Source organism: Electrophorus electricus, chromosome 14 (assembly GCF_041902795.1).
Source record: "Electrophorus electricus isolate QZ-2024a chromosome 14, ASM4190279v1, whole genome shotgun sequence".
NCBI lineage: Eukaryota > Metazoa > Chordata > Actinopteri > Gymnotiformes > Gymnotidae > Electrophorus > Electrophorus electricus.
In genome coordinates, this window is record NC_137510.1 from 1,705,001 (window position 1) to 1,731,172 (window position 26,172).

The following is a 26,172-nucleotide window of genomic DNA, read 5'->3' on the forward strand; positions in this document are numbered from 1 at the left end:
TGCGAACGCATGTGCGCACACACACACACACACACACACACACACACACACACTCACACACGCACACACACACACACACACACACACACACACACACACACACACACTCACACACACACACACACACACATCACACACACACTCACACACACACTCACACACACACACACACACACACACACACACACACACACACACACACACACACACACACATATATATATACTTATATACTTATATACTTATATATACATATATATATATATATATATATATATATATATATATATATATATATATATATATATATATATATATATATATATATAAATATAAAAGTGTGATGTGTGTATATAAGTGTATATAAGTATATATAAGTATATATGAGTGTGATGTGTTTATATATAGATAGATGTTTGTCCCAGATATGAAAGTGAGCATACACACATGCACACACACACACACACACGCACACATGCACACACACACATGCACACACACACACACACACACACACACACACATGCACACACGCACACACACACACACACACACACACACACACACACACACCACACTTTGTGTCTATCTATATATAAAAAATAATAACTAAGTCAGGGCTACAAGTCAGCTATAGCTCCTAGCATTCCATTATGAGTAAACAACGCAGACAGTGCAACCACAAAATATTACCAAGCAGTCTCGCAATTCAGCACAAAATCTTCAGCAAGTCTTTATTGTTATCACACCCCAGACACTTATTTATTCATTTCATGAAGAAACCATGGATGAACCATTTCACACTGCAATTTCTGCTCTACACAGACAAGCAACAAACAATGCACATATTTGAATTATGTTGCTATGGGAGCAGTAGGAAACAAGCGTGGAAACAAGTTAGGAAACAAGCGTGTCCACGTTCTCGAACCTTCCGCTGATGAAGGACCTTGTTATTCTTCTCATCGCTCTGATTACAGTTTGCTCTAGTCACCATTTTCTAGTAGAGAACTGCGTGTCATTACCCTGCACTAGTACTGTGTGCAGTGACTGACAAACAGACAGTCAGTCAGTCTGTCTGTCTGTCTGACTGACTGACTAAACCATATCCTGAGGAATAACTGTAAGTCAGCTACTAGGCCACAGTGGTAATGAGACCTGTGTAATTCATCTCCAGCACCCTCAGATCCAAAAGGAGTCCCAGTACATCAAGTACCTGTGCTGTGATGATCAGTGGGCCATGGAATTGTGGGTAACAGGGATCCGTATTGCTAAGGTGAGCCAAATACACTACTGTTTCTTTTCCTGTTTGTAAAATACTGTAGGTTATCTGAGGTATTCTTCTACTGTATAAGTCAGTATGCTTTTAATTCTTTGAGAAGCAGAGCACTTTGGTTTAGTGCACTGACTTGTTTGTGTGTGGCGAGCTGGCATCAACAACCCTCGATTCTGGGTCTCCTGTGTACAAGTAACTGAGACAGAACCAAAACATGGACCAGCTCGGGTCTATAAGGTCAAAATCAAGGACTTGTAGTTAAACACACTGCTGTCTTAGAAATGTCATCTCCATGTGTGCTTGACTCACACCTCTAGTATGGAAAGGCATTATATGAGAACTACAGGAGTGCTGTGAGGAGGTCTTCTCTCTCGTCAATTTGGACCAACCTGAACCAGCAGCCAAGTCCATCCACCTCCAACGCACCTACGCCCTCTCCAACACCAAAAGGTGCCCAGAACTTTTCACAAAGGCTTTCACCTTCAATCAACATGTGTTCTTTTATGAAATACTGTTTTGTGTGTGTGTGTGTGTATGACTGTATGTATGAATGTGTGTGAATTAAATGGTTAAATAGTTAATATATTTTGTTCCTTTCTAGTGAAAGCTGCCAATGGACATGTACCCCAACCTCAAACAGAGATGGTACCAAAGGTGAACCATTCACTCTGGTCACAGACACAAAAGCAGCTATAGCACACATCAGTACATGCTCAGAGCAATGTTTGTTTACCAAATGAGGAAGTATTACAGAAACACTAGATTCGTTTCTGCCTTCTTAAAACTCAGTTGTTACATATGAATGAGATATTCCTGATTATGGCAGTAATATAAGGCTCAATATTCACCATAATTAAATGTTTTTTGTTTTTTTTTAAGGGCCCTAGCAACCAGGCGTCTTTCCCACCTCCACCCTCGACGAACGTATTGCCCCCTCCACCCCCCGACCCCATGATGCCTCCTCCACCTCCCATGCCAGTCAGGGCGGAGCCTCCGCCGCTCAGCTCCGCCCTTGAATACCCACAACCGGCATTCCTTCCTCCACCCCCTGAACTGCCCCTTCCTCCACCCCCCATCGACGACATGGAGCCACCCCCTGACTTCCTGCCTCCACCACCTCCATCTTTTGCCTGTGAGCTCCCTCCACCCCCACCCCCTCCTCCACAAACCAACCACCCCTCTCCGCCTCCTGTCTTTAACCCGCCATTCGAAGGTGGAGAGCTGCCTCCTCCTCCTCCACCCCCTCCTCCACCCGCTACTGCTACCGCACCCCATCCAACCCCCAAAGTCAAGAAAGTTGGGCCCCCGCCGCCAACACGAACTACGCCGTCTGCGACAGCGCCCTCCGGTGGCGATTTCATGTCAGAACTGATGGTTGCTATGCAGAAAAAACGCAGCGGCCAGTGAAAGAACCAGCTGGAAGATGCGGAAACCTTTCGGTCCGGTTCTGTGATGGAAAGTTTGAGGTTCACAAATTAATGCATTGTTGTAGAACATTTTCACCTGTTCCGGAGTTTACCTCTTAGTATATATGCTGTACATATGTGACATTTTTAATTCTTTTTTTTGGGGTATATAATATTGTAGCTACAGAACACAGTTTTAGATGAACTGGCAGTTAGGAAATGGGGTTATATATTATAATAAATGTATGTTTAAAGTAATTAATTTATCCACACATGCTTTGATGTACTCAAAAGTAGTTAGTATGAATCCATAGAATTAAGTACCTCACCCACCTCTCTGGAATAAACATGATTTGTGAGCTTGCTCGCACATCAGACTTTCAATACAATAAAGAATTACAGCTGTATTTTAATCGTATACAACTTCACACCTCATACCTACGCAGGTTTAGTTGCATACGTGCTCTGAAACACCCAGGCCTGCTGCTCGAGGTCTTCAGGAACGTAATCTGAGCGCGCGCCAGGGCGCGAGCTTTGCGTCAGCAGCCACACGCGCGTTATCAGGAAGTGCGGCTGCGTATCTCCGCCCCCTTTCTGCCGCGCGCAAGGCTCCGCCTGAGTGTGCGGCAGCAGCTCCACCTGCAGGCCAGAGTGCAGAATTACATTTCATAGACTGAACGCATTCGAGTCTATTACTTTTGCTGTCTCTATTTGATAGTTTACTAAGGGATCTCATATCCCCATTAAAAACACAAAATTTAGTTCTCTATTAAAATGACCGCTGACCAGTTTCCCCTAAACTATATGTATCGTGGTGAATCTCTTCTACAATTCTGTGTTTTGCAATTAAGGAAAAGTCATTTAGGACAGAATTGTTTCTTGAACTTTTGAAACACATCAGAGAAGCTGTTTTTCTATGCTTTCCCAACAGCAGACTCAACCATCCTGTTAGATGTCATAGATTTCACCAATACAGCTTACAAAAGACGTACGGAAATGGCATATGAATGTACAAGGCCATTTAGGTCCTACACAAAAAAAAAAATGATATGAATAATTCAATTATTAATGCTACACAAGAGAAACTACACATCCTAGTACTTCACACCTACCTGTCAGCCTCGCATCATTTCTCATCTGAAGTCCCCCTGACTGTAGGGATTACTGTTTAATATCAGAAGAAGTTCAGTATGACCCAAAGTCACAAACAAAAGGGGCAGTGTGACCCTCTTAGTCATACTCATGAGTGTGTGAACATGTGAGAAAACACATATGCACATGCACACATTCACCCATACACCAGAACACACATAATCTGAAGTGTGAGCATAATCAAAGACAAGAATGGACTTCATACGGACATCATATTATCTAATTCGAGAGGAAGAAAATGGTGACATACTGACACAATATCAAACATTAGCTCAGCTTCTCACAATCTTAAAGAAAAGTATGTTTCCTCTAAAATTTATTTAGAGATTTAGCTTATTTTCATCTAATGTGCAATATCAAGGTAGTAAAGGCCTTGGTACTGTTATGCTGCCTTCATTTGTCACACTTGGGTAATAGAGTTCTACTGGGGATGGACAACAGAAAACAGGAAAACACACAAAGAAGGAGAGGTCACGTCCAGAAAACAGGAAAACGCACAAAGAAGGAGAGGTCACGTCCAGAAAACAAGAAAATGCACAAAGAAGGAGAGGTCACGTCCAGAAAACAGGAAAACACACAAAGAAGGAGAGGTCACGTCCAGAAAACAGGAAAACGCACAACAGTGATCATGTCATTAAAATCACATTTAACTAGCCCAACCCTCAGTGCGTCACTATCCGCTCTGTGATTGGGTGTTTAACAAGCCCAACCCTCAACTCGTCACTATCCGCTCTGTGATTGGGTGTTTAACGAGCCCAACCCTCAGCGCGTCACTATCCGCTCTGTGATTGGGTGTTTAACGAGCCCAACCCTCAGCGCGTCACTATCCGCTCTGTGATTGGGTGTTTAACGAGCCCAACCCTCAGCGCGTCACTATCCGCTCTGTGATTGGGTGTTTAACGAGCCCAACCCTCAGCTCGTCACTATCCGCTCTGTGATTGGGTGTTTAACGAGCCAAACCCGCAGCTCGTCACTATCAGCTCTGTGATTGGGTGTTTAACGAGCCCAACCCTCAGCGCGTCACTATCAGCTCTGTGATTGGGTGTTTTTAGGCCTTGTTATGGTTCCATACAAAAAAAATCATATAGAGGGTAAATGTAATGTATGCTCTTTAGCCATACGTTTCTGTGAAGCAGCCACACACACACACAAGCAATCTGACCAATGGTTGCATGTAGGGCATGTACGTGATTGATCAGTTGTGGTGTGTGAGAAGGCAGGGATGGTCAAGAATGGTCAGAGCTTTGCAGAAACAGCCACACAGGAGAAGAGGACTTATGCGCACCTTATTTTAGCATAAGTGTCATCAGATATGTGTTACTCTCCATCTCCTAGAAGGTCTAATTTCACTTTAAATAGTTCGTGAAACCTGACAGAATAATGGAGAGATGCAGGGAGGAATAGCGAAACATTTTCACTCTTTATCACATTCCATAAAAATACTCATATTTAAACTATGAAATACCACATGCATTTATTCCACTGGACCATAGGGGTTCATTAAAATTTAATATAAATGATATATTTTAGTTTTTTTCAGTCATCCCCCATTGCCGTGACGACAGCTCTGCGCACTGTCGCCGTTCTCAGCCCGCTTCACGCGGCAGCCATCTGGGACGCTTTTCTGCACAGGTGTGGAGGTCACACGTGGGGAGCACCTGTGGGCACAGAGAGTAAACAAAAAAACTCATGTTGGGACATGAAGGGGAAGCATTCCAAATAAACATAGGTGTATATATGGAAAAGGTTTTGTTTTGGAAATAAATTCTTGCATGGATGTAATTCAATATTTATATGGTTTTTTTTGTCAGGGGTAGATTTCTGGACAGGTTCTCAGTACTCTGTCAGCCTTGAGAGGTATGAGATGCAACACCTTTTAACATCATCACATCGAGTGTCTGGTTAAAACTGAAAATAATATTGATGCTTTTGTTAAAGTCTAGGTGTGTGCGACAGTTCAGTCTTTGTTGATCACTACTGATTATGAGCCAATCAGCTGTGCCTCTCGTTGCGTTAACCCTCCCTCCGTAGTCAGCCACATACACTGGGTTACACCATTAAGATAAATGAATGACAAAATGCAAGACAACTAAAATTCTGCCTTGAAGAAAAATACTCCCACCGTGAGTCAACCTCACAGACCTCCTCTTTATGATCATATGTGCTGTTTCATTTACCAGCACTGAATAAAAAGCGGTTTTACTGCTTTCCACATAATCCAAGTAGCTGTGCTTCACACTAGTGATGAGCAAACCAAGCATCCTGAAACCTTTGGCCTTTATTCCTGGTTGGGCCGATAAAAGATTCAGGACTACAGAAAACCGGCAAAAAAAGAAAAAAGGCAGCGCGTTGAAGCGTCCGAAACTCCGGAGCGTTTCTTCTCCTTGATGCCTCCACATGTCCAGTTTGACACACTAAAATAACAATACAGTCGCGTGCCAGACCATTCGGAACGGTCCTGCCCCGTTCCAGCGCGTCATGCGTCACGTTCCAGCCACGTGATTATTATTTTTAACTTAAAAAAAAAAATCATTTTTATTATTTATTTTTCAACTAAAATTGCTTTAACGCGTTGACGTTTGAAGATACAATTTTACCGACAGGCGCGCGTGCAGCCTAAAGGTTCAAACTCGCACCTTCTTACGTCAAACGAGCCTCTCTGAGCACTTCCGGTTCATGGGGCGCGTCTTCGGTCTGGGAGTGAGCATGGCGGCGCAGTGGCGGAGCTGCAGGAGCTGGAGCAGCTGGAGGAGCTGGAGGAGCTGGAGCGTGCCCGGAGCGAGCGGACACCTGCCGCGCGCTGCGACCCTGGCGCCCGCGGGCGACGTGCGCGGCGCGCGGGTAAGCAGCGAGTTTCAAGATCATCTCGGGCGTGCCGGCACGCGCGAGAAGGTCACCCGGTGCACGCAGCACTGCACAAGTGGAAGAGTGGACATGCTTCATTCATGTAATGCTTACGGGTCGAGGTTAACATTTACATTTGTAGACATTTATCTGACGCTTTTATCCAAAAGCGATTTACAATTATGTCTGAGTACAACTTGAGCAAATGAGGGTTGAGGGTCTTGCTCAGGGGCCCAACAGTGGCAACTTGGCAGTGGTGGAGCTTGAACCAGCAACCTTCTGATTACTAGTCAAGTACCTTCACCACTGAGCTTCCACTGTCACTCAAGGTGGTACGAGATGAGATGAGCAGGACAGATTTGGCTCTTCAGATTTGGATTAAGCAGATCGGTACCGTAGCGCCAGAGGGCAAGACGGTCTAGTCAGCTTCCGCCAAGCGCTGCTTTAACTAGAACGAGTAGTCGCACAGTGGCACGTTACTCACCCCGCAGTCTGCCACTTTAAAATTTAGAGTACTTGTGAGCCTTCACTTCACCTGTAACGCGTGTGTCTGCAGGTGTGGGTTCCTGTCAGGCGTGTCCATAATACCACTAGGCCAAAGCCTTTTACAAGGTTAGTATCTGAAGCAAAACAAGCCAGCATCCAATTTCACGTCAGATAATTAGCTGTAGTGACAGGACGTGACCTGCTCTTATTAACATCTTGTCTCCTTTCCTGTTCTGTTGTCCAGATATAGGAATAGTTTTTACTCCGCTCCAAGGGTTTGCTGTTGTAGAACACACAGCGATGCGAAGCTGAAAGATCCCTTTTCACTTGCACAAAAGGATCTGATTCATTTATATGAAGATATAAAAAAGGTATGTGTTGGGTTTTTAAAAGCTGGAATACCATAACACAAAGACCATGCATGTTACCTGGAAATGGCATATCTGGAATAGGAATGATGACAGCTCATATCCGCAGTTTAAATCGTCCGGGCGCTAATTGTGCTCTGGCACTACCCCTCTTTGTTTAACGGCTCCAGGAATTGCTCGTGTCCACGGCCGAGCTGAGAGCCCTGTGCGAGTATTACTTTGACGGGAAGGGCAAGGCTTTGCGCCCCATGATCGTTGTGCTCATGGCCAGAGCCTGTAACATCCACAGCCACAGAACTGCGTGAGTTCTACAGACTTGCTCTTCCTCAATCCTGCAAACAACCAACCGATCAAACTGAGACCCGCTGGGCAGTGCCAAGACGAGTACAACACCCAAGACACATTAGACACAAAATGCACACAAGACAATAAGAGTAGTCCGATATCTCCCCACGTTCATCTCATTCACATAAACCAAAGTTTCTAACAACCAGTACAGTTAAGTTTCCGGTTTGTAGATTTGTTGAACTGCGTTTTGTGCTCATGACCCAGGGATCTGCTGCCAGCCCAGAGGTCCATAGCAATGATCTCAGAGATGATCCACACTGCCAGCCTGGTGCACGATGACGTCATCGACGGGGCAGACACGCGGCGGGGAAAAACCACCATCAATGAAGTGTGGGGGGAAAGGAAAGTGAGTGAGATCAGAAACCTGTTTCAGGGGTTTTCAGTCCCAGGTTTGGACACCCTTGACCTTGGTGCATCCCAGCATGCAGACCTTGATAGCTACGCTGATTTGTAAAAAAAGAAAAATGTCGATCAAAGGCGGACGGCATCAGTTGTGCCTGGCGTTGACCCCAGGGCTTCCAGGGTGAATGTGTGCTCGAACCTCTCCGCGCGCGCGCACACACACACACACACACCTGCCCTCCTGAACGACAGTTTCCGTCACACTACCCTCTCCTTCAGGGGGCGCTGGTTTAGATGTAGACAGAGGGGTACTGTTAAAGGACATGGAGGGTTGAAAATGGCATGAACATGTGGTCTCTCCCCTTGTCTCAAGGCTATCCTGGCAGGAGATTTCATTCTCTCTGCAGCGTCCATGGCTCTCGCACGCATCGGGAACACCGCAGTCGTGTCTGTGCTGACCCAGGTCATTGAGGACCTCGTCAGAGGTACAAGGTCAAAGTAATTGGAAATTTGTACTTTTGTTACTCGTTGAAAACACAAGTACATGAAAACTAAAAAAGAAATAATAATAATCGGTCTAGGCCGGCTATTGGGGAACAAGCTAATTGTATGCAAATGACATGTAAACGAACTGCACTGATTGGTCCCCCTTAGCTCTCATTGTTATTGTTTTTTGTTATTTCCAATGAGCTTCTAAATTACTGCGACTATCAAAAGTTCAGAAAATTTCACTCAACTGACGTTTCAACTGACGATGCATTTTGCAGGTGAATTCATGCAGCTCGGATCCAAAGATAGCGAAAACGAGCGATTTCGCCACTACCTAGAGAAGACCTTCAAGAAGACGGCAAGCTTGATTGCCAATAGCTGTAAAGCAGTATGTACGTTCTTCTGTCGCAGGAAGGAGACGCTGCAGTGGCAGGGGACGGGGACGCTTAACGGCCTTGTCTCCTCTGCGGCTGCAGGTCTCCATCCTGGTGAACTCTGACCCCCAGGTGCACGAAATAGCGTATCAGTACGGCCGGAACGTGGGCATCGCCTTTCAGGTAACGTTTTGTACACTGTGTAATTCACAGCGACAATAAAAACAAAACTGATCAAAGTCTGCAGCTTGCGCTTGTGCTCCCGGAGTTGCAAGGTTGAAGGTTTTTCCACGTCTCCACAGCTGACTAACAGCCCTTAATGAGGTGAACATGGGCGTGTTGAGCAAACGCTAAACTGTACCGAGCAGAACTACTGCTGCATACAGGAATCAGAAACTCTGATTTCCAAAGCAGACATTTGTATTATAAATGTGCGTGTAATTTCTAGCCTATACTTGTGCCGTTATGTAACTTCAGTTAGAAGTTGCCACTGCTGTAACAACAAATACAGTGGAGGACATCTGTGAAGATGGAGGTGTTGTTTGTTGTTGATCACATCCAGCTGGTGGACGACGTTCTGGACTTCACCGTGTGCGCTAACCAGCTGGGGAAACCGTCCGGTGCCGACCTCAAGCTGGGATTGGCCACCGGACCCGTCCTGTTTGCCTGTCAGAAGGTTCAGATTATTTATACTGGCACATCCATATAGCAATATCTTGCTAAAACATCAGTAACCATAAACGTAATGGAGCTTGCGTAACCTAAGATGAGGGTCAAAGTCCAAACATTGAGTGTCTGCGATTATAATGACTCCACTTCTACCATGTCTCCTTGTAAACAACTCTAGCCTTTCTCTCTGCCTCAACAGTTTCCAGAATTACACGCCATGATTATGAGACGGTTCTGTTCCGAAGGCGATGTGGACCGGGCTTGGCGATTCGTCCTGGAGGTAAGAGCAGCTGGTCTCTGTTACGTGATCCGGAGCTGCTGGAACAGGTAACGACACGCGCGCGAGTCCCAGAGTTCACACGCCGTCACGCTGATAAACGTGCAAGTTGCAGCATTCCCAACAACAGCATTCCCAACAAGAACAGCATTCCCAACAACAACAAAAGCAAAATCTTATCCAAATTCTAAAGTAATTAAATACTTTTCCATTTATTTATTTCATCATCTCATTATTGATGATCAATATCTCTGTCTCAGAGCGATGGTGTGGAGAAGACCAACTACCTCGCCCAGCGTTACTGCAGGGAGGCCATCCGTCAAATCAGCCAGCTCCGGCCATCCACCGAGCGTGACGCACTGATCCGACTCACCGAGCTGGTGCTGACCCGGAACAAGTGAGCCCACGTCCCCCAAGTACCACCACCTCAGGCAGCTACTCCTGTGCCCAGGCCACGGCGCCAAAGGTCATGGAAGGCCCTGCGCCTCACACACAGCAGGGTTGTTGCACTCCACTTCTGTCCTGTAGGACACCTGCTTTGAAACCATCACCCACAGTGCTTATAGCGGACTGTGCGCTATATCGACAGAATGAACTTCCGTGCCCGTAACCACTTCTGCTGTGTGAAGAGTCACAGAGCCGTCTAGTGTGTTCCCTTCTTTAACCGAGTCAGGGGTGCTTGAGACCTGCGGCCCTCGAGAGTTTAATTTCAAGCCTGGTCTTGTTTAAGTGGATCAAACGTGCTAGACTGGGGTTGCAACTGAACTCTGTAGGGCCTCGGATCGCGACGGCCAGACCTGGACCCTCGCCACACCTCATCGGCCGTAACGTGGATCAGGTGTATAAAGAAGAGGAGACACTACAATCCTGTGACCTTCTGGCACTGGAATGAAAATCAAGACGATGACAAAATGCTAAAACGGTTACTGTATGTTACTGTACCCACAGGGTGGGGGGTCTTGTGGTCGACAGGCCGGTGCATTCGATTGTTGAACACCTGTGTGTTACCTGGAGGTGTGTCCGTAGTGCAAAAACCAAACTGTGACCAGCGTGTGTTTGTAGACGTTATCAGTGCACTTCTGCATCAAGTGCTCAGTAACTACGAGGCCTTAAGTGCACAATAACCGTGTGTTGCTATTAAATGAGATTTTTTTTTAAGTAATGACGTTCCCGTCTGTGGTCGTTTTTCTCCCCAATCAACATGCACGTAGTTTTTACATAGGAGAGTGATTTATTATAAAAGACTGTACATTTCATTCTTCAATCAACATATAAATACAAATTCTGGACAGAGGCCAGCTTTGATGATTCTGTCCATCCAGATTCATTTGAAGCACTTCAAACGTTTAATATAACAAAGTGAGAGAACTTTGCTGCAGTATCCTCCACTGAAAGGGATGACCACGGCTGGGGGTCAGGAACACCCAACACCGCTGTGGAAACAAGACCGCTTAAGACTTGATGTACAGAGAAGGAAGTGAGGAGTAAAAAATTCAGTTACAAAAAGTAAAAGATGCCAGGATGGTGGAGACCTGAATTATGAAACCAGACCAGTTCAGACCAGGAATATTGTTTTGCTCATTGTCCTATACAGAGAAGTGAAGCCAAAAGTTCATCTCTAGTATAACTACAGGTGCTGTGTTTTTTTTTTTTTTAATGCAACAGTGGGTAAGCTCCATTACTGGCATACTGACTACTAAGTAAAGTATTTTAGATCTATTACTGTCTACATGTTTAAGCCCATCAACAGACAATACGATTTGTTCGTCATGGCAAATGCCTACAAGAAAAAAACAAAAAAACAAAACACCTTGGCAGGTTATTCAATATCCAAACAAAGCACTCCCTCATGTGTCTGCACAGAACTATGAGAGACGCACCATTACACATACAAACTTAGGGGAAATATGAAATTTATATCGAATGATAAAAGAATATAAAAGTGTCCAGAAATACCTTCAAGTACCTCGGACCAAAAGGAAAAATAAAAAAATAAAAACAAAATGAGTGCTCACTGTACATTTAAAACATAATGGAATTCTTGTTGAGGTTACAATACATATCCTAAATTTGCAGGCATGCTTGAAGTAAAACTAATACATTTCAGACTTTGTGCCTCGAGATCAAAAGACCAAATTATGATTGTTTTTTTTATATCTGACTTGTATTCTGTGTCCCAAATCCATCAGCGTTGTGTGACTGGGTTTGGTTGGGGCCGTTTTCAAAAGCACACAAGACTACGAGCTCAGGGCTGAAGACGCCACGGCGTTCACCGTAAGAGCACGAGAAGGATCAAGCTCACCGTATCTACACAGAACAACTACGTCAGACGTCATCTTCAGAAGCCCCTCTGCCACAGAGCTTCTACCCCATTTACAATTACCCCTCGCTGCCACCCCCATACAAAATAAACATTGTCGATTCCGCGCCCCCCCCCCCCGTTATTTTAACATTCGTCAGGAACGGACATTTGAGCGCAGCCTTGCGCGACTATACCGCGACGTGGTATCTCTCGGTTTTATTTCCGTGTTTAGTCTGCGTAGTGAATAATCGATTCTACATAGTTGCCGGGAAACAGGCCAGTGACGCCGTTGCACACGCCCTCGAACCAGCCGTCGTCGTTCTTCTTCACGATGTAGATGATGGCTCCCTCCATGAAGGACAGCTCGTCATCCTTATCCTTGGCGTAGTCGTAAATGGCTACCACTGCAGGGCAGGTCAAAAGGTGCAGGTCAAAGGTATGCAAGAAGGTAAACAAACACACTGTGGCACAGAACCACTTTCCACAACCAGAAAGCTTAAACTCACAAATACATGACAAAAAAGTAACAACTATTGGCAAAAGAACACAAACATGATTTCAGACCAGGGCGTGAAAAATAAACAATAACGATATAACATCTACTCTGATGTTCCTGAAGAAAATGGTGAAATGCAGTGTATGGGTGCTGGTCCAGGAACAGTGCTGTGACACTGGGTGATGGGCTCCCCCCTGACCCCGTTCTCACCTTTGACCCCGTGCGACTTTCCTCACCTTTCTCAATGTAGTTTTTGGGAGCCCACTGGGGGTCGGCTTCGGCGTAGGGGTCGTTGTAGTGCACGAGCGCGGCGTCCTCATCCTCGTAGTCCACTGGTGGAGGTGGTGGAGGAGGCGGGGCATCATCAAACATGGGCGGGACGTCCAGGGGCGGAGGGGGGGGCAGAGTCGGGGTGTCTGCGACTACGAGTCCAAATGAGGCGGGTGGAGAGAAAGACATCGGACATTCATAACCATGGAAACGGGGGCGGGACTTCGGGCTGGGCATGCAAACGAGCGGCCACCATGCAAGTGTTAATGCCCGCTTAGAGATGAGGCGTCTGATTATTGAACTGATTCTTAAAAGCTGAGGTTTGTTTACGAGATCAGTGCGCTGTGATGTGTGTGGCGTGTGTCTGACGAGCAGATCGAGATATTAGGTTTGGTTTTTTTTTCTTTCATTTATTCAATGAGCTCTCTAATGAATTATTATTATATAATACATATCTACCTCTCTGATGAACAGAGATGTAGATAAACACAAACAAAAAGTGTAAGTGTCAAGATAACTTCGATCCCTGTAATAGTCTGTTCTGTCCAAGCTGGCACACAGAGGGGTTTGGGGAAGATCCTTTTCTCTTCTTGTTCTGCTACTTGTCTGTAATATGAAGACTGACCAGTAGAGGGCAGCAGAAACAAACAAACTAATCTGTTCTGGTGCAATCGCGGTCAGTAATGCTGCCCTGCCCGAGACGCGTGCAGCAGGCCATCCAGCCTTAATGACAGATTACAAAATCACGTCTCTCAACAGTGAGAAACTGGAGAGAACTATCCTTCAAGGTTCAGTAAGTCCCAGTTAGCAAGCAATCTGCAGCCTTGCCTGAACACAGCGGGGAGGCTGGCGACAAGACCCGAGCACACGGGGGAGCTGAGGCTTGGGTGATGTGCTTTACCACACAGTGGGGTCTATTTCTGACACCAGAGTGTCCCAGATACGCTCCCCGTGTTTCACTTAACCTGCTTCAGAGGGCCAGAAGAGTTTATAAAAACGTGCCCGTGAGTAAAAAGTCTCTTGACGCGGCGCCCTAACCCGCAGAACGGCCTCGCCGCTCAGCTGCGTCAGCTGGTCTCTGGTGAGGCGAAGCCGTCTGACCAGTCAGTGATGAGTGAGAATACGGGACAGTGGGAAGAGTCGGAGTGCGGTGTAGAAGTAGAGAGCCGTGCAGCATGCATCGTGCGTACACTGCCACACTCACGCGCACACATGCACGACACAGGGCGGAGGATTAGCACTTACTGTTTTCCTGCACCCTGGCCACAAAGCCGGTGAGGGGTATCTGTGGAATCAGCTGGGGCATGGGCGGGGGCGGGGGGGCAATAGACACTGGACACGCCCACAGACACGCCCGCACACGCAGACACGCCCATAAAGACAACAAACACCCCAGTAGAAAAGGCGCACAGGAGAGAAAAAAGGAAAAGCATTTTAGTTTATAAAGGGGGAAAAAAACAGGCCCAAATCCACAAATCGGTGAATAAACCCCCCCCCCCATCCAAGGACACCGAGACGACGGAAGAGAGACTTTGGTCCGGGGGTCGGGGGGCGGTTGCGTTGAAGACGCAAACGCATTCACGTCTGCAGCAGCGGTGTGCAACGCGACGCGCTAATCGCATTCTCGCGGACGTCCCCGTGCTTCCCTGTCTGCAAGAGAGGACTCATCACAGTCCAAAAGTGCCAACGTGCACATGCTGGGACCAGCGAGCTTCTACCCTCAGCACCGTCCTCGTCCCAGAGCGCCGTCAGAACTGCAGCTCTTTGTGAAGTGGACAGAACAAGTCCACGGCGCCGGGAGAACCCGGTCAAAGAGTCCTTACAAAAGAACCTCTGAATGATGGCCACAGTTCTCACATCCGCGCTCAAAAGGGCTTTGTGTTCGGCCGCGGGCATGAGTCACAGAGGCCAGAGCTCTCGTTAATACAAGCGCTTTAACACGCTACAGTAAGAGAAGGGCTAACACACACGCCTAGGGGAAAAAAAAACCCCCAACAACCTCTACAGTATAGAGCAGAAACACTCCTGCCCAATTTTGCCTCTTTTGATGGACTGGAGCCTGCAGGTGGAACCACGCCAGCCCTCCCGACGCCTACAAATGTGCGGCATTGTGGCTGCTAGCGGAGATCCCTGGGTGTAATGCTCAGGACAGGGCAGCAGGTTTTCAGCCACTAATACCACGGGTGGCTGACCTCTGAGAGGTTTAGAGGAGCAGCACACCTACTTGGGAGGGGAATGGAGAGACAGAGACAGAGAGGGAGGAAGCGAGGGGGAGATGGTATGAGAGAGCAAGAACAGCGAGACCCGAGCTATGTCACGGCGGACGTGGTACACACAGCTGAAACGTCCAGTACAGCTCCTAGGAGGCGGCTTTGTCCTTGTCAAGGTCCAACACATTCCTGGAGGAAACTCCGAGGATTCAGTCATTCAGAATCAACAAAGCGTTGGACTGAAGCCACAGCCCCGTGTTACCGGGCCACACAGGTCCGCGCTGGCTACACATAGGCAGAGGACGTCCCACCGCAGCGGAAGGAGAGAGGAACGGTCAAAACAAAGACCTGGGGGCCCATCGCCAGAGCGTCCGTAGAGACAAGAAAGAGACAGAGAGAAAACCCAGAACTGAGACGTGTGAGATGGAGGGGTGGAGGTCAGAAAGCTGCACTTTCGGAGCGGAGGAGCTCCACTCGCACCCTGAGGGTCGTCCTTGGCGACGTGCAAGCTGGGTACAAAGCAAAAGACGTTTCTTTTGTGTTGAGCAACTGGACGAAAGCATTTGGTGCCAAGTCTAAGGGACCTGGAAGCATGCATAGGTGCCCTCAACTGCTCAAGTTGTGCTGTGTCACAATTGTAAGATAAACGCGTCAGCTAAATGCCATAAAAGTGTGACTGTAGTGGTGTGTGGTCTGAGAAGCCCCGCCTTGCAAAAGGGGACGTCTTACTTGAGTTCTGCGCATAGGTACCCGGGGCGGCCCCGTTCACGTGCGTCTGCTGTGGCAGGAACTGGGAGGAGACCGAGGGCGCGCGGCGGTACGTCCCCGTGGCCGACACCGTGGAGACAGACGAGACGGTGGAGTTGTGGCGGGAGGCGTGGCGTGACATCGTGGCAAACTGGGAGACGGAGGCGGAGCCAGACCCTGCGGGAGGGGCCATCGTGGGTAGAGCCCAGAGAGACCAGACAGAGAGACGAGACAGACAGAGAGAACCCAGAAAGGAGAATCAGTGACACCCTCAGAAGAGCGAGCGAGAAGCACCTTCCCTCACCGTCCCGCAGACCTCTGTCCCGCAGGCTCGTTGGAGGCTGAAGATGGAGGTACAGGGAGCTACATGGAGCCAAGAGGGAGGGTCAGCGGAGAGGGAAAAGCCCCGCCCAGCTCACGAAGGCAAACGCCACCCAAAGAGCCCCAGAGGCACAAACCTACAGGGCACTCACATCTGAACAGGTCATTAGTAATTCTGCTATTAGTCCCAACCATTTCGTAAACCACCCAAGAGACGTTCAGAAGATGAACGCTGAGGTAGTGTCACCTCTCCGTAGGAACCTTTGTCCAGCGTTAGTCATTTAGCACCTTCAGATAATCCACGGGCCAGTTCTAGCAGGACGGAGAGCCGCAGGGTTCCGGCCCTCGACTTGTTTGGCACGGCCGGCATGGCTGGCCAGCCTTCTCTGGGGTCCAGTCAATTCCCGAGAGCCTGAATCACATGGGAGTGGCTCCCCGAGGCACCGGTACACACGGCCCAGGGTGAAACGGAACTCGCCCTACCGGGAAAGAACACGCGTTGTCCGTCTACGCGTAAAGGAAATCGGTCCGGGGCCAGAGTGCCTGCGTCGATGTGTGTCAACGTGTGAAAATGACCATACTGCCATCATGAGGGATAATGTGTACATTCTGAAAGAGCTGACACTGGATATGGGATTTCTTTTTCGCCCTGGGGAAAAAAAAACGCCAGCACACCACTTTACAACCAAACAATACTAACATCTTAAGTGTTGATGCCTTTTAACAAAACCATGTCTAAATACCCAGACGCCGAGTCTGCAGTTTAGCGCCAAGCACCGATGACATGGAAACAAACATTTGCATGCAATCCTGCTCTGGAGAAAGACGATGAGGTTTAGACTCCTCATAAATCGTCTGGTGTGTGCGTGTGTGCAACTGTGCAGAGGTTTCCTTTGCAGACATTTCCTGTTTGTAGTTCCAGATAACAGGGATGCCGCCCAGTGAAAGGCAAGAAACCAGACACACAAACAATGCAAAAATAAAAGCACACGGGCACTGCGAGTTATACTGTGTATGACTATGTATGTGACGAATAAACCAAACTTGAAACTTGAAACAGTGCGCTAGTCCACCATGCAGCAAACAACTCCTACTCCTAATGCTCCTACTGAATTACTGCACATGCATGCACACAAACCCCCCACCCCCTACATGCACGCGCACATGTGCACTCTCACATGTATACATATGCACACCCACAAAAGTAAACAAGAAACAACCACCACCACCCCAGTACTACACCATGCAGTGAGAAGACACAGGCAATATTCTGATGTTTACGTCTTCAGAGTAAACAAACAAGTAGGGATTGTTCACGTAACAGCAGAAACATGGCTGACATGCGCGCACGCGCACACACACACACAGCAGTAAGGTGCACTGGACCTTTCTGGCCTCTGAGACACCCAGAGAAAGTGTCTGGAATGCTGATCTGCTTCCTGTCATTACTGTAGGTTTGAATGTGGGTGTGGAATAAGAGCCCCCCCAAGGTGTGGCTCTCAAACAGAAAGCCTTAATCTAGGTGTCAGCTGACCCAGGCTAACGGGGCTTGGTGTTCTGTGGTCCGGCACTATGTGAAGCTCTCCGATTGACCTCTGCGTGCGAAGTGCGCCATGCCAACGAAGCCGCCACTCCTGTGCTGGCCTCATCAGGCACAATTAGACTCCAGTGCCGCACTGGGCATGTGCCAGTTTCATCTCTCAGCTGGGGCGGCCTCCAGTGTTTGGCACAGATCTGCACCACGGCTCCTTCACACTGGCCCGTGTGACACAGTACAATACGGCAGAAACCGTACACACACCTACTGCACCGCCAACGACCGTGAAACGTTTCAAGGTTTCTACACTAGAACCAAACCTTTACATTTTTAGTGTGTTGTTTTTCTGTCCAAAGTGTATTGCACCGACGACGTGAGTGTTTGCTGGTTGTTTTCAGTACTGTAGTAGGAGCGGAGTTTGTCCCAGGAGCTACCCAAGCAGCGATCGTACCCAGAGCTCACAGGACAGGCCCCCGACAGAAAGGAAAGAGATACCAGACCCTCCACCAAACAGCAAACCTGTGGGAGAAGTGGTGTATGGCTTGCAACGTTTAGCACACACGCACGCGCACACACACGCACGCGCACACACACGCACGCGCATACACACGCGCACGCACACACACGCACATACACACACGCACGCACATACACACACGCACGCACATACACACACGCACGCACGCACACACACGCGCACACACACACGCACGCACACACACACACGCACGCACGCACGCGCACGCACATACACACACGCACGCACACACACGCACGCACGCATGCGCGCGAGCGAACAGGCGGGTGGCGATGAAGTGTTTTGGGTGGGGTGGCTGGGGTAGAGGTCTCACCTATGGCCATGGGTGGAGGAGGAGGTGGGGGTGGAGGGGCAAACATGAGTGGGACTGCAAGAACACATCAGAAGCACATTAGACATGGAACAGAACCACACACACACAGAACCACACACACGCACGCACACATGCCCACACACACACGCACGCATGCACACGAACATACACACGCATAGGTGATGCGCATGGTTAGACTCCATCTGTTGCTGCAAGACGAAACTCTATAAACCTTAACATACATAACAGCTGAGAGACATGAGAACTGCACTGGGACCAGCAATGGAGAGATGGGCTGCCCAGTTGTGTGTGTGTGTGTGTGTGTGTGTGTGTGTGTGTGTGTGTGTGTGTGTGTGTGAGTGAGAGAGAGAGAGAGAGAGAGAGAGTGTGTGAGAGAGAAGGTTTTCTGGAGATTGTTATAATAACACCCTCCTGTGTGAAACTCTTAAATGTTCCAAAATGTTCATCTTAATGACAGTAGAAAGTCTCTGTGTAAATACCTACTGCCGACCAGACTACAGCGTTGCACAATACGGGCAGCACGACGTGGCTCGTGCTCAACTCAGCGAGGCAGGTGGAGACGGGCGGAGCTCACCTGGGCCGGAGTTAGGGATGGAGGGGGTTGGCACGACAATGGGAACACCAACACTGCTGCCGCCGCTGTTCTCCCGGCTACCGCTACCCCCACTGCTCCCGCTGCGGGGTGGGGAGAGAGAGAGGGAGAGATTTACAATGAATCGTATACGTCCCATATACACATGTGTAATTACACATGAACACGAAGAGTCCTCGTAATGCTTGATCTACACAATCTCACTACAAAAGTCAAAAGCCGCCAGAACAGGCCGCAGATTATTTGCAATACGTGTATAAAAACGCGCACGCGGATGGGACAGTCAGAGACTGGCTTGCATTATTTTTGGACAGAATTATTTATTTTTCAGACCCCGTCATGTCCATCTACACACCTGTGCACCAGGTGGCGCACCTCTGTGCATCTCCGTGTTCAGGTGGCAGCATCGGACTGAAGGGCACAGGTCCCCTGGAGTGCCGCCTTCAGTGCGCCAGCAAAGCAGGGCCAGGCATGTCAGGACAACAGGCACACAAACAGCAACAGCGGCCTGTGTGTTTACGTGTGTGTTTATTGCTGACGACGATCTACGGCGGCCGGGAGATTTCAGCCCAGCACTACTTTACAGTCCTCTCGCGTTAGCGGACCAGACATAGACGGCCCGATGGACAGACAAGACTAACGGGACGAGCGTGTGGCCGGACGTAAAGCGTTCCTCGTGTTTGTTCTTCACTTAAACTCCGTCAAACTGCTGATGCTGGACAACGCGCACCACGGTGTTGGAAAGAGGAACGTTCCGAGGAAAACAGGAACTGCTCCAGATCCCGAGACAACAGTGGGATGATTCATAAAGTGATGGCTTTAAATGACGTCCCGCAGAGCCGTGTCGGGGGAGATGTCCCGCCAGCGGTCCAGACGGGAACGATTAGCGTTTAGGCTCCTCGGCACAGCGTGCGGCTTAAAATTGCCGTGTGTTCTGGCCGAGACAGGAGATCTCGCGCGCAGAGCTCGTCTCCGAGACGACGAGCCATCACCCACTAGACTTCTCTGGGAGTGTGTCTGCTGCGCGGGGGGGGAGGGGAGACCTCCAAGACCGCTTAGGAGTGCCTCACTGTGATGAGTGTGAGAGACGTGGGTCATACAGAGGAACGGACAGAGGACTACCCCGGCCAGCAGAGATACGCCTGTGGGGGGCCTTCAGTAGCAGTCCGTAACTGTGTGGCATAATCAATCAATATTTGTACAAGGGGTGTGTGTGGGCGTGTGTGTACGCACACATGAGTGTGTGTGTGCGCGTGGGTGCGTGGGTGTGGGTGTTACCTGTGGGTTCTGGGCCTCTGGTTGAGTGAAGCCGTGCGCCCTGGGCTGTGCTGACTGCCCAGGCGAGCAGGACTGGTCATGTAGTCGTTGGGCACCGTGGGAGGCTTGACGGGCTCAAGAGTTTTATATGGAGTGTTACGTCTATGAAGGACAAAACACACACACACACACACACACACACACACGCACCTCAAATAAACAAATAACTCATCCCCTCTAATCCCTGCGATTATGGGTAAATACCAACAACATACCTCAATGCTGACTCATAACAGCATAACTAAATATGACTGAACACAACAATGGCAGATTTCAAGGGTTTAAATATTTAGGCAGCCTCAGTGTTCAATCCAAACCCAGGTTTTTAACACTTTTTACAGTTAGGTCTCAAAGTTTCTAGAATAAAACTTTTTCAAATAAGATGGGATTTTAAAAAGTTATTTCAGCAGTCCAGCTGTCAATCATTAAGGTTTTTTTTTCAATCCATACGCGAGCCACTGGCTTACCCAAGAGTGCCACGCCCAGCCATGGGCGGACTCGGGGGCTTCTGGGTGGGTGGGTTGGTCCTCGAAAGCGTTCCTGCTCGGCTCAGTTGGGTGTTCCCATGTTGCTGGATCGGATACAGTGAAGCAGAGATCACCGTGAGTGCTCCCTCAGAGACGCATGACCGAACCGCTCAGAACAACGGGACTAGACATGCAACTGGTCACTGGGGCTAATGGACGGTTTCCCAGACCTCATGATGTGTGTCCTAAAAACTATAATAACATATAAAAATAAAGGGCTTAGACACGGTACTGGAAAAGACAGCTAGAGCAGTGACTGAGACCAGCGCTCCTGAAGGTTAGCTCATCAACGCTCAGTCCCAGGGTGCAGAAACCCAAACACTGCTCAGCAATTCTCTCCACTAACACCTCTTATTCGCTTCACTTAACAGCATGATAATGACCTGATGAGCTGAAATCAATTATAAATATATGTATTATACATACACATACACAGTACATCATATACTGAAAAGAACAATCGTGTAGAAAATGGGATATACGGGGTTTTTCGTGGGTCTCAGGTCAGGAGTACTGGTTCTGAATTAGGTCCTCACTGCCAAGGAAACTGGGTCTGTCATGATGGAAAAGGCATGGCTGACCCAGAAACAGCGCTGGCGTTCTGAGATGGGCCACTGTTCCTGGGCTAGCCTGTACCCCATGAAAGGAATCTTTCAGTCTGGGAAACCCACACAGCCCATAGAGGGGTCATTTTACTGTGTGGGGAGAACTATTTTGTGTTAAGACACAGAGTTATGTTTATGTAACGGTGCAGGGGTGGGCGATATGGCTTAAGAATAAATCACAGTCTCTTCCTGCTTCGGCATTTATCAGGCTATTAAAAAAAGGCACGTTTGGAGTGTGTATGGGAACACGAGCTTAACACCACACACCATCCACAGAGACTGTATGTGGCTGGGTGAATTATGCTCTCTCGCGACCATCGAGGTTTAATCATGGCTAATTCTCCCGGGCTCTGAGTCAATAGGATTCAATACAACATGATTGATATGATAAGATTCAATACGTGAGCTAAATATTCATTCTGTTCAATATTTTCCGTGCGGCTTCAGAACGTGCCCAAGTCATGGATGGTTATTCCTTTTATACTTAATCATATTTCCAACTGACACGATCACAAAACGGCGTCTTTCGGTTCTATCGCCCAGCCCTGTGACGGGGGTCGTGGGGTAACAGTTCGGCTACACCTAGCACAGGGTAGAAGGTGGAGCTACAGAGGGGTGGGAAGCAGCTGACCAATCAGCTACCGCAGGATGGTCATGTGACAAACGGGACTTACCTTGGCTTTTAGCCACTAATGCAGGCATGAGAGAGAGAGAGAGAGAGAGAGAGAGAGAGAGAGAGAGAGAGAGAGAGAGAGAGAGAGAGAGAGAGAGAGAGAGAGAGAATATTACAGTCCTATATCAAATAATTTACTATGTTTGACCCTACAAAGCTTGTATGAGGTGGTTATTAGCAGCACTGGGACTCCGGGCTCTGTAGCCTGCTCCCTGCTCTAACGCTATAGCCACACCCCAGCCACCATGCAGTAGCAGGTCTGTGGAGCATGGAAGTCCACAGTAGGACATGCTGCTGAGATGTGAGATTCATCACACCAATCAAGTGTCTCCCTGTCCGTCTGTCCACCACTGACTTTACATCGGCAGTGGTATGACTGAAGTCCTCATTAGGACTATGCTTTCAAAATTGGGAATCAAATACCAAACCATGTTTTCATGTCTTGCACTGCATGCTGGGAGCTGCTAGGAGGAGGTGGTTAGCACTGTGCGTCTGTCTACAAAGTGCACGAGTTCCCCCGTGATGTGCGAAGGTTCGGGACTCCATACAGTTTGTAGTGTAAAGAGAAACCTGCAAACCAGAAGACTAAGTAGACAAAGCAAAAGATACACTTATGACATGCACGCGCACAACACAGTCGCATGCACACACACACAAACAAAAAAGGCACGCATAAACACACACGAACACGCACGCACGCATCACCTTAAACCCTGAGGCAAAGAAGGTCTTTATAGTCCCAAATCTGCTGTCCTGCTTTGCAGAAACTTTCACAACCAGTATTTGTGGGGGGAGGGAGGTATTTCCAAGGGCCTGGCTTTGGAAACTAAATCAATCACCACCTATCCACTGAAATGTCACGGGCTGCCGCGACACCACATGGGATTCATAACTTGCATTCTTCCAGCATTCCAAATTCTTCCAACATTCCATAGCGATCCACCTACCACATCCTCGGAACACACTCGACATTCAATCTGTTAACAGTTGGCTGTAACTCTCAGGTAACCTGAAACCCTGCTGGTTCGTGGGCTGTTCGTGTGGTGACTGACGTCCAGAGCGACGAGCCCAGACTTGTGTGCTGGGTCCGCAACGGTCACCTCACGGCGGGAACCGGACCAGAAACCACGGTGCGCTAACCCGCTCAAACGGGAGCGGAACCACTACCGAGCTGTTCTCACAACATCGGCGCTCCAAACGGTCACAGAGTGAGAGGGACCGTCTCTCTGGCTGAGGATCCCTGCACGGGTCCGAGGTCAGCCCAAGGACTACAGCATTCCACCAGCACACGGAAGACAGAGGGGGACCCAACAATGCACATCCGCGGGCCGCAGGCGTTCTTAGACGGGTCTTTCATACGCGTTTGAGAGCGGATTGGCTAAGAGACTCCCAGTCTGGCACAGACTAAATAGGCCAGCGGACCAGGTCGCTGTCTCAGGTGTCCTGAAAACAGGATGGAAAGCCTGGCTGGCAGAAGCTCTTCTCTACAGCAGAGGCGTCGCTGCAAAGACCCACGATGAGAGTGTGTGGCGCTCTGTTCCGACTGGAGTAAACCATATGCACTGGAAACTATACGCTAAAACTCTGGCAAGGTAGGGGATTTGGGGCCAAATTATGTTTAAAAGAAACATTATTATAACTAAAAAGAGGAGAATATAATATGCTGCCTCAACTATGCAACAACACAGGACGAGGATAACGTGATTGATTAATTTAAAACAACAGGAAGCAAGTGACGACTTGTCTGGGATTCTGAAGCCATAGACGAAGCTGGAACTCAGGCTGCGGCGGCGATCAGGATGGAGGCTTCTCCACACCCCCCCTGGGCTGAGGACTCAGACTTCCCACAGCGGGCGCGGCACGGCAGGCCGGAGGGGGAGGGGCAGAGCCCGCAAACGCGGCCGGAAAAGACCCCTACCTGAGGGGAGAGCTGCCCCACACGCCCAGACCCCTCCCAGTGCGCGTCCAACAGGGAGGCGGGGAGTGTGTGCGCACGCGCGTGCGTGTGTGAGACAGGAGCTGAGAGTGCGAGTGAGTGAGAGCGAGCTCAAAAGAGTTCACAATGTGTTTCAACAGGCAGCAGAACTCCACGGTGGTGAGGTGGCTCATATCTTCACAATCCGCATCTGACAGCGCCTCCTAAATCACAGTCTGGCTTCTGCAAGCAACCCCGATTCACCTTGTGGGGACACTGGTGTCTTCCTTGCGTGACGAGGCACCACGGCGTTCCCAGCTGCTCCCAAGTGCAGGGCGGATAGACGCAGACAGACAACGGTCAAACCGAACGGCTCTCGGAGGTTCACGGCGGGGTAACTGTCCTGCGCGAGGTCCGCCACTCACACACTGCTGTTTATGTGCTGGTGTCTTCCTTGTTCTCACCTCTCATTTATAGCAGTGGCACAGCAAACACTGGCCAATCAGATTCAAACACTGGCCAATCAGATTCAAACACTGGCCAATCAGATTCAAACAAACCGGCAGCAATCAGCCGATCGGGGGGTGGGGGGGGGGTATTCTAGCACTGAAGGAACTCTTGCTGCAGTGCGTTATGGGGCAGCACGACACACGGCGTCCTTGAAATAAGGAACTCTGGAGTTAAAACCGCCATTTCAAAATGCTGCACATCAACATCATCACATTCTAGGTCAGTTGTTCCCAAATTATTTTTGTATGTAGAGAAATACGATTATGGAGGGAACAAAACATTTTATTCCAGATTCAATTTACATATGAATAATAAAACGGGTAGAATATCCAACTGTGGCAAAAGTACTGTACTGAACACACACACACACACACACACACACACACACACACACACACACACACACACACACACACACACACACACACACACACACACACACACACACACACACACACACACACACACACACACACACCCCCTGGATCAGAGTCATAGTAGTAACGCGTGGGAACATCAGGTGTGTGTCTACAGCCCACAAAATGTAAAGTTCTCACACCCTGGGGGAAACATTTCTCTTCAGGATGTGTTTTACAGGAGGTGCTCCAGTGTGACAGTGGGTTCGGAAAAGCCTCCAAAAAGGCTCTCTGGGCTGTGAGGGGGGAGGATAGCTACTGACAGGGGGAAAAGTGAACTTTAATCTGCTCGTAGAGCACATAAGGAGGAGAATGGAGGGGGGGTTCCCAAACGGGATGTTTTAATCTTAAAAAGTTAGTTTTAGTCTTAAAAAAAGACCAGATAGGTGGAGTGTTCAAAGAGGCAGAGTGGCTTCTCTCACAAAATGAGTGGACAATCGAGAAAGAATCGTACTACAAAGTGTTCCTTAAAAGCATCCAACCCACCCAACCCCCCGGGAGTCCGAGAGTAGTGCTATAAAAATAGAACGCACACAGTGTGTCCAAACCCCTCCAGTGTGAGTCTGGAGCAGTCTCAACTAATGAAGCACCACGAAATCACTAGCACGCAGACCCAGACACCAGCAGGGGGCGCAATACCTTCAACCCGTGGCCCACGTCATCCAGCACGTTGTAGTCGATGGGTTTTCTGATGTATCTCACGGGCCTCTCCATGTTGGCTGGGGCAATGATCTTATGGGTCCTCGATGTGTTCTTGTTCGTGGTCAGAATTCCAATCTCTCGCCGGGCAACTTTCTCTTTGTGAATGTCCACTGTCTATTAAAACAAACAAAC

At 48.7% G+C, this 26,172-nt stretch overlaps 3 protein-coding genes across 17 annotated transcripts in view; 2 read left to right on the forward strand and 1 right to left on the reverse strand.

The window, feature by feature from the left end:
- The window catches only part of apbb1ip (amyloid beta (A4) precursor protein-binding, family B, member 1 interacting protein), a 17,311-nt gene extending 14,374 nt beyond the window's left edge, over positions 1-2,937 (forward strand). For both annotated transcript variants that reach the window (XM_081696713.1, XM_081696714.1), the window contains exons 11-14: positions 1,175-1,273; positions 1,591-1,723; positions 1,875-1,927; positions 2,153-2,937. In XM_081696713.1, the coding sequence (XP_081552839.1) occupies positions 1,175-1,273; positions 1,591-1,723; positions 1,875-1,927; positions 2,153-2,680 (813 nt within the window). In that variant the 3' untranslated portion in view covers positions 2,681-2,937. The remainder of the gene's footprint in view (positions 1-1,174; positions 1,274-1,590; positions 1,724-1,874; positions 1,928-2,152) is intronic.
- Positions 2,938-6,498: 3,561 nt separating this feature from the next.
- Positions 6,499-11,190, forward strand: pdss1 (prenyl (decaprenyl) diphosphate synthase, subunit 1). 2 transcript variants are annotated; one of them, XM_027017776.3, is made up of 11 exons: positions 6,499-6,672; positions 7,232-7,287; positions 7,406-7,532; positions 7,700-7,830; positions 8,082-8,223; positions 8,593-8,704; positions 8,987-9,096; positions 9,185-9,265; positions 9,645-9,758; positions 9,951-10,031; positions 10,289-11,190. In XM_027017776.3, exons 1-11 carry the CDS (start codon positions 6,508-6,510, stop codon positions 10,427-10,429), a joined length of 1,260 nt encoding a protein of 419 aa, XP_026873577.2. In that variant the 5' UTR covers positions 6,499-6,507; the 3' UTR covers positions 10,430-11,190. The 2 variants fall into 2 exon arrangements, with proteins under 2 accessions (XP_026873577.2, XP_035387059.1); XM_035531166.2 differs by having other exon boundaries at positions 6,508-6,672; positions 8,987-9,066.
- Positions 11,191-11,239: 49 nt separating this feature from the next.
- abi1a (abl-interactor 1a) overlaps positions 11,240-26,172 on the reverse strand; it is a 32,501-nt gene continuing 17,568 nt past the window's right edge. For 2 of the 13 annotated variants that reach the window (XM_027017765.3, XM_027017772.3), the window contains 10 exons: positions 25,978-26,154; positions 22,499-22,513; positions 21,160-21,263; positions 20,654-20,794; positions 19,358-19,458; positions 18,763-18,816; positions 16,036-16,230; positions 14,342-14,428; positions 13,063-13,248; positions 11,240-12,734 (listed from right to left, as the gene is read on the reverse strand). In XM_027017765.3, the coding sequence (XP_026873566.2) occupies positions 12,559-12,734; positions 13,063-13,248; positions 14,342-14,428; positions 16,036-16,230; positions 18,763-18,816; positions 19,358-19,458; positions 20,654-20,794; positions 21,160-21,263; positions 22,499-22,513; positions 25,978-26,154 (1,236 nt within the window). In that variant the 3' untranslated portion in view covers positions 11,240-12,558. Of the gene's footprint in view, positions 12,735-13,062; positions 13,249-14,341; positions 14,429-16,035; positions 16,254-18,762; positions 18,817-19,357; positions 19,459-20,653; positions 20,795-21,159; positions 21,264-22,498; positions 22,514-25,977; positions 26,155-26,172 lie in introns of all 13 variants that reach the window. The other 11 variants (XM_027017773.3, XM_027017769.3, XM_027017766.3 and 8 more) reach the window with 11 other exon arrangements.